At 34.5% G+C, this 8861-nt stretch overlaps 1 protein-coding gene across 2 annotated transcripts; it reads left to right on the top strand.

The window, feature by feature from the left end:
- The first annotated feature begins 3585 nt into the window (after positions 1-3585).
- Positions 3586-8445, top strand: LOC137025036 (gastrula zinc finger protein XlCGF8.2DB-like). Of its 2 annotated transcripts, XM_067393052.1 has the most exons (3): positions 3586-3613; positions 4309-4453; positions 7543-8445. In XM_067393052.1, exons 2-3 carry the CDS (start codon positions 4348-4350, stop codon positions 8337-8339), a joined length of 903 nt encoding a protein of 300 aa, XP_067249153.1. In that variant the 5' UTR covers positions 3586-3613; positions 4309-4347; the 3' UTR covers positions 8340-8445. The 2 variants fall into 2 exon arrangements, with proteins under 2 accessions (XP_067249153.1, XP_067249154.1); XM_067393053.1 differs by lacking the exon at positions 3586-3613 and having other exon boundaries at positions 4308-4453.
- Positions 8446-8861: the final 416 nt, after the last annotated feature.

Raw genomic sequence — 8861 nt, 5'->3', positions numbered from 1 at the left:
AACACCCAAGAGAAATGACACAATAAACAGAAGAAACTAAAATATTAAAGAGTTTTTATTTTAAGTTTTTATTAGTTTTACAACAAATGTCATCTTTTCATGTTCTTTTTTTAACTCATTTATTTGTCTGTGTTGTTAAATTTTTATATATTTGTTTGGTGGAGGTTTTATCTTAAGTTGTTAACTTTCATAAGATTTTAGGTGACAATGAATGTATGATAGACAAATTATATATTAATTTATCACAACTGTTTTAGAGCAAGAAACAGAAACAACATTTAAAAGCTTGATATAGCGGTGCCATTTTCAATATCCTTTGTTGGCGATACATATAGATAGAAACAGCAGATGTTCTTTCTTTACACTGTTAATGTTAAAAATGTATTTTTTCTTATCTCATGTTTCTTATCTGCACATTGGTGGTGGTTGAGGAGACTCCCCTCCATATGTAAAGTGCTTTGAGTACCCAGAAAAGCGCTATATAAATGTAACAAATTATTATTATTAATTATGTACATCTTTGTTTTTCTTTGCAAAACATGAACATGAGACAAGCGCTTAAACAATGAAATCAGACAGAGAACTAAAACCCAGTTCAGCTGCCAGTTCAGTGCCTATCAAGTTCCTGAAGGGACAAAAAAAAATTAATAATTAAAAGTAATCAATATGATTCACTGATGTCTATATTTTCTGCTGTAATTGTATTTATTGGGTTTTATGTAAAATGTGATCAACGTGTCGTGAATAATGAATTCAAATATTTTAATAATGTTTAAGGGAAAATTTCAAAGCTTTTTTTTCCTGAATAAATAAATAAACAATTATCCCTGCTCTTCCCTCTATTTATTTTAGTTCCAAAATACTCTCGTACAGTTACATCCAGTGAAGTGTAAAATGTATATCTGTATAAATGCAATATTTCTAATTTCTTGATGTATTTACATTGTTAGAAAAGCAATGTTGGACTAAAATTGTGAAGTTCAGATTATCTGAGTGAAACGGCTTCTCAAACAAAACAAATGTTGGACAGGGCTTGAGTGTGTAAATCGAGAACTGATTTGATTTCATGTGAGTGACAGGTTGGGACTGAAACTCATTTGGCCATCTGACAAACCTTTTGCCTATCTCGCATATTGGTACAAAATACAGTTTGTCATGATTTTCACGCATGCAACGGCAGCCTGAAGGCAACAAGAGCTATTGTTGTTCAATTAAATAATATTTTATATAAATAACATGGCGTATTTGGTATTGAGAAAGTACAGAGCCACGTGACATTTAGGAAAGAAAAAGTAAGTCATAGTAAAAGTAAAAATTTCAGCCATTTAACAAAAATCCCAATAAAAACCCCACTGATTTCAGAGCGATGGAACTGGAAGTGCTAACAAGATAACTTGTTTCCAAGTTTTGGCCTACAAAGTGATTTCATACCTGCACCACTCTATAAACTTAATACAATATAAATTCTATTCTGTCAAAGAATAGTATGTATTCATTAGCATTTACATCAGCTTATGTCTTTAACTACGGAAGCCCTAAACGGCCATGGATTACAATTTTTTTCTATCTTGTTTTCTCGTGATCTCGAGATAACAAAAGTTGTTTTCTCGTGATCACGACTTATTTTTCTCGTGATCTCGAGATAACAAAAGTTGTTTTCTCGTGATCACGACTTATTTTTCTCGTGATCTCGAGATAACAAAAGTTGTTTTCTCGTGATCACGACTTATTAAAAGTTATTTTTACAATGATTGATTCTGAAACACTGTACCCGGATTCTACTGTTGCTATAGTAACGAACACAACTTTGACGCGCATCTGATCGACGAATAAATCATGCGCTCTTATATCTTGTGGATATTTCAGCTAAATGTTTACTTCACTTAATAATAAAGTTTACAATAAATAAATACATATAGGCTATTTAATCACTGTTCAATAAATGTACGCTTAACATATTGTTTGTGTAATTAACATAGCTAATATTCAACAGAGCATCTCAAGCGCAGGCAGAGTGCCTTCAGAAGGATGCCAGATTATTCTATAATTCTAAAACCTTTTAGATTAAACCAACTTTATTTTCCATATTCATTTAATATATATATATATATATATATACACACACACACACACACGACGAATAAAAATAACATACACATAATGTGTATGTTATTTTTATTCGTCATGTAGGATAGGCTGTGACGATATGTGCTTTAAACTGTCTTCCTCCTATCTTCCATTAAAAAGGGGTGCAATACTCCAGATTTCCTGTTTGAGAAGCGTGTTTTTGTGTTTGTTTTCTACAAAGAAATGTAGAAAATACAATAGGTTACACACTATCACTGAATTAAATGACATAGGCTATAAATCACATTTCTTATCAATATACATTGTGACATATTTAGGTAAACGAACACTGAAACTGCGATGATTAAAGATACACAATGAAGTTCAAACAGAACAGTGACATCAAAATTAGTTTTAATAAACAATAAGTTTAGTATCACACCGAACTATTGCGGTCGTGAAACTGTGGTGAGTCATGCAACTAGTCAGAACGATAACAGATACACTAATTATAATCAGTCATTTCACAGTAGAGTTAATCGCTTAAGGCACACAATACTGCACAAAATAAAGCGATCAGGAAAACTATCTCTGTCCGAAACTCGTACAATCTGAGCCAATATGAACTAATACAGTAAAGTGGATATTTACAGCGCATCACCACTTATATTTGGTAATATACTGCCACCTGTTGGCACATTTGTGTAATGTCGAGCAGAGATTAAGTCGTGATCATGAGAAAACAACTTTTGTTATCTCGAGATCACGAGAAAATATTAAGTCGTGATCACGAGAAAACAACTTTTGTTATCTCGAGATCACGAGAAAATTAAGTCGTGATCACGAGAAAACAACTTTTGTTATCTCGAGATCACAAGAAAATTAAGTCGTGATCACGAGAAAACAACTTTTGTTATCTCGAGATCACGAGAAAATAAGTCGTGATCACGAGAAAACAAGATAAAAAAAAAAAAGTAATCCATGGCCATTTAGGGCTTCCGTATTTAACAGAGCGGTATTATGGTTGGCTAGATCCCACACCCATATAGCATCTAAACAAAAAGAGTAGCAGTTTGTAAATCAATATAACATTTAATTATTGCATTTTCTCACACAGAAAGTCTACAAGTCAGACCCATATTAGTATTAAACTTTTGACGTTCCAAAAAATCCCTAATATGGATTAAGACATCCAACAATCCAGCTGAATAAAATGCAGATAAAGATGTTTTGAGAATCAACACAACATTGTGACAGTATATGGTTTATCTGTGTTCTTCAAAACATCTTGGTTATTTTCGTAAGGATAATGTATATAATGCAATGCTAAATGACATAATCAAAATCTCACATATTACTCTTTCACTGATATCCATTTTCAGCACATCAATGGACAACGTGTATATTTATTAAATATATTTCACCACGAATGTTCTTCTGCATACACATTTCCCTCGCGCTATACAGGACTTTTATTTTGATATGAAGACATGACGTCATAAGGCTGCGCGCGCTCCTGCATCTGTTGTGGTTCGAGTGAAGACAGGTTTGTTTTCAGGGTTTAAATCAGTTCAACCTGTTCAGACAATTTTATAGCTTTTACAAACGATGTCAAGTGAGTCAGTCATTATTGAATGTAACATTGCAACGCTTCATATAACATAAGCGTTATTTTTATGATTAAAGCACATCCACACACGAGTAACAAACTGTTTTACGATAAAGGTAGTTAAATAAGACGCATCTTTTATGGTAAACACGATTTCGGTCACTGGCACGTAGTGATGTGAAAAAACTTTTTGAAACTCAATTGAATGAAATGGTTCTCAAAATGATTCAGTGATTCGATTCGCTCGAATCACCGCGCGCTGACGCCATCTGCTGGTCAAAACAGTGTAAATGCAGCGAAAACAAACTTGTGTCATGACAACTTTCACAACGAAAGTGTAATCTATTCACTTTATGTAAATCATATATATAAATTATGTAAATAATATAACTTAATGTAAATCATTACTAAATAGTAGGTGTCTGTATAATTTGTGTTTTTTTTAAATTAATTTGTAGTTCCAGTTTTGAGTGTTTTAGTCTAATCAGGTCACATAAGTTCATTAACTCTCTCTCTGACTGATTCTCTTCCCTGTGCTCTGAACTACTGAACCTGGAGCTGATTGAGACACACCCAGAGATTTAATTTGGATTCATTTTTTCTTTCTGTTAATTATTCTCATCTTAAAACAGGACAAACACACAGAAAATCTCATGAAGTGACTGACATCCATGTTACTCACTATTATAAAGATGGAGTTTATTAAAGATGAGAGTGAAGAAATGAAGATTGAAGAAACATTCGGTGTGAAACAAGAAGATACTGAGGAACAAACAGGTCGGTTTCATTCTCAAAGCTGAACTCAGTCATTTGATCTTTATTAAAATGTCCAGATCTACAGAAATGAATGATATTTTTGAAGATTGTCCTAATTAAAGTGATTTTATTTGACATAGAGCGGGTCAGACATGTTGAGATCACATGACTTGACAAATATTAACACTGACTCTAAAATGCATTAAATTAGGGAAAATAGTACAGATGTAGCCGAAACAACAGTTATTTTCTGTAACATTAAACCCAATATCCACTTTTGAATTCTAAACAATGAAAACCATTAATTTCTATCATTTAATTATGTAACCGTATCTAACAAAAATATTATCATGAAGCAAACCATAAAATGAGAAATTTTTTTATTGTAATTTTTTTTTCTTCTTGTCAACAACCCATATTTACACATTAAAATATTTAAACAGTAACAGTATTTAAACTTAAAGTTTGTTTGTTTTGGTCTCTTACTAAATTATGAAACATTTCGCTATTAAAACAATCAATGGTCAATTTCCCCACCTGAACTATATAAACATTAACAGCAGGTGTAGTCATTTATACTGTACATACTGTGTGTAAATCAAATTCATAAATTTGCACACAAAAAAAACTAGTCAACCTGTAATTCACTGACCAAAACCAAAACTTTATCTTTGCTTTACCAAGATGGGTATTTTCAAGTAATTGTATGTCCAATCTTAAATCGTCATACCACCTAGCCATATAAAACAAAAATCACTTTTGCTTACTTCATTTCGATCGAGTCCAGCGATTGTCATCCTTGAAGCCATCTCCGACATGGTCATCTGCTTCCTCTGATTCCACAGGTCGCTTTGTCTGAGAAGTTTCCTCCTGCTTAGAGGAGTCGATAGTAGACTTTCTTTTGTAATCTAAAATATTATTACACGGGTTGCAAAACAATTTACCCCCACTCTCGTGCAATATATCGGGATATTGCTTAGCCTGGTCATTGGCACTTATGTGAGAGGGCAGGTAAGACAAATTTTATTGCACCATGTTTCTGACAGAACGCTCACTGAGGTCACATGTGCAACATTTTTATCCATGTAAAAATGCACTGCAACTTTAATTAAAGGTTCTCTAAGCGGTCCTGAGTGGAGTAACTTCCTGTTGACGTTCTTAGTGTTGTCAAACAAAACAGAGGCTAGCTAGACCCTTCCTCCTCCCCTTCGTGCTTCCTGAAACAGTCATGAACGCGCATTTAAAATCATTCTTGTCTGTTATTGGCTGGAGCATGTTTATTATGATTCGTGGTCCAGGCTGCACCAGTTTGTTTTTGTTGCCGTTTTTGGAGCTTGTGGCGACTACAGAGACCACGTTTTTTTACAGTGTGTTCAGGGGACAGGCAGCTAGCGGATAGTGAGGAGATGTTTGCTGTATGTGACAAAAAATATTTTGGCCTAAAAACGCGTGACATCGCTTAGAGAACCTTTAAATTAGAGAATTCAATTAGATGATCTTAAAGGGTTAGTTCGCCCCAAAATGAAATTTCTGTCATTAATTACTCACCCTCATGTCGTTCCACACCCGTAAGACCTTCGCTCATCTTCACAACACAAATTAAGATATTTTTGATGAAATCCGATGGCTCAGTGAGGCCTCCATTGACAGCAAGCTAATTCACACTTTCAGATGCCCAGAAAGACACTAAAGACATGTTTAAAAACAGTTTATGTGACTAAAGTGGTTCAACCTTAAAGGAACACTCCGCTTTTTTTGAAAATAGGCTCATTTTTAATTCAATTCAATTCACATTTATTTGTATAGCGCTTTTCACGATACATATCATTTCAAAGCAGCTTTACAGAGAATGCATGTCAACATTACAATTTAAAGAATGCAGTTAGCAAATATTGTAATAATTTAGATTTCTGCAATTAAATTTACAATCACTGTTAACAGTTTAACTGAACGTAGAAGCAATGAGCTCCTGGAAAAATTAATTACATTAACAATAATTAGGATATAGAAATTGTGCAATGTGCATGTTGATCCAGATGATTGTGTCTTCTGAAGTCCTCGCAGGAGTTGGCACCGTCATTTTCCAACTCCCCTAGAGTTAAACAGTTGAGATTTACCGTTTTCGAATCCATTCAGCCGATCTCCGGGTCTGGCAGTACCACTTTTAGCATAGCTTAGCATAGTTCATTGAATCTGATTAGACCATTAGCATCTCACTCAAAAATGACCAAAGAGTTTCGATATTTGTCCTAACTTGACTCTTCTGTAGTAACATTGTGTACTAAGACCGACAGAAAATGAAAAGTTGTGATTTTCTAGGCCGATATGGCTAGGAACTATACTCTCATTCTGGCGTAATAATCAAGGAACTTTGCTGCCGTACCATGAGTGCAGCAGGAGCAATGATATTACGCAGATTAGATTCAAAAACGGTAAAACTCGACTGTTTAACTCTAGGAGAGTTGGAAAATGAGCCTATTTTCTAAAAAAGTGGAGTGTTCCTTTAATGTTACGAGTGATAAGGCAGAGGTAAGAAATAAAGCTGGAAATAATGCAATCTTCAAGAATTGTTGTTGAAAACTGTTGATATTTTAAACGAATGAACTCTCTTTATTCCTCCACCTCCAAAATTACCCAACAATTAAGTAATTTTATCAAGTAAATTTAATCAAGTAAAGTGGTAGTGGTCAAACAGATGCGTGATAATAAGTGCTTATTCTTGTGCATAAATGCAAAATAATTCTCACACTATCCAAGAAAATGTCATGGTCTTTGTTGTCAAAAGATCTAATATTACCCAAAGAAAGATGTAGCCATAATAGTGTATCAAATACAAATTTGTAACTTTAATAAGAAAAGTTTCTGTGTTTGAATTTGGACTAGTGGTTTGATAACTGCCAGCTTAAAGTAGTTTGGATACGTCTTTAAGAAAGTGAACAGAATTAATAATGTTAAGAGGTTCTGAGATTAAATCAGCTCTTTAAGTATATCAGTGCATATAGGATCTAGCATACATGATGTTGGATTTAATGCTTTAAATATCTAAATATTTGATGTCTCTTTGTGCCATTAAACAGGGGTTAACTTGTATTTGTCTCTGTTCACATTAGACCGGATGCTGCTGAAAGAGGAGAGTGAAGGACTAGATGAAATAGAAGAGAAAAATCAGTACAAGAAACATTATGATTTCATAAATGAAGACAAATCATTTAGTTGCTCACCGACTGAAATGACACAAAAAACAGAATCTACTCCTTTCACCTGCCAAGAGTGTGGAAAGAGTTTCACAAGAAAAAGTAACCTTAAAGTCCACATGAGTGTTCACATTGGACAGAAGCCGTTTATTTGCCAGGAATGTGGAAATAGTTACTCTTCAAAAAGTAACCTGAAAGTCCACATGAGAGTTCACACTGGAGATAAACTTTTCACCTGCTCTCAGTGTGGAAAGAGATTCGAGCAACGAGGAAACTTTATTATCCACATGAGGATTCACACCGGAGAGAGACCTTTCACCTGCCAACAATGTGGGAAAACATTCATTAAAAAGGGAAACCTTAAAAGTCACATGAGAATTCACACCGGAGAGAAGCCGTACACATGCCTTCAGTGTGGAAGGAGTTTCACTCAACAAGGAAGCTTCAACAGGCACATGAGAATTCACACTGAAATGAAGACTTGCGTGTGTCATCACTGTGGAAAAACTTGCAAAAACAAAGCAAACCTTGAGATCCACATGAAAATTCACAGCGAAGTGAAGCCTTTCACGTGCCCTCAGTGCGGAGAGACTTGCAGATTGAAAGGAAACCTTCAAAGTCACATGAGAGTTCACACTGAGAATAAGCCGTTCACATGTGTTGTAGCGAGTGAGACGCATCAGACTAAAATATTTGTTATATGTAAGAAATAACTGTCGACGGGCCGTTGAATTATTAGAAAATAATGTACACCCGAGGTTGCAATGCAGCATGTATGTTAGTCTAATGTTTAGTTAATAAAGTCTTGTTCATGAATGACGTCAGCTCTAGTGAATGACATCATTTTGAGGACACAAATTTGGAATATCGTATAAAACATTTACGAATAAAGCAGTGTTTCCACAAACATGCCACAAAAGTGGAGTATTGAGAAAGAAGAACAACCATATATATTTTTTTCAATTTTTTCACTGTAGAGCAGAACGTGTGGCAGGAGAACCAGCTGACAATGTTGATTGTCTTCTATTTGTTTTTCTTCTCAAGACACGTTTGATCTTGCAAGTCTCCGTGAGATGTTGTCTCACTGTGAAATCATACCTACATTCAACAGGTGGTCTAGCAGTCCGGTCAAATCATCTAGTGTGTGCGTTCAGAGGATTATAATGCTAAAAAAACTGGTTGAGACTGCCCTTATGTCTGTGGTCTCCCACAATTTTAAAATAGGTTAACATTTG

Source organism: Chanodichthys erythropterus, chromosome 8, assembly GCF_024489055.1.
Source record: "Chanodichthys erythropterus isolate Z2021 chromosome 8, ASM2448905v1, whole genome shotgun sequence".
Classification (NCBI taxonomy): domain Eukaryota; kingdom Metazoa; phylum Chordata; class Actinopteri; order Cypriniformes; family Xenocyprididae; genus Chanodichthys; species Chanodichthys erythropterus.
This window is presented reverse-complemented; position numbering and strand designations above follow the sequence as displayed.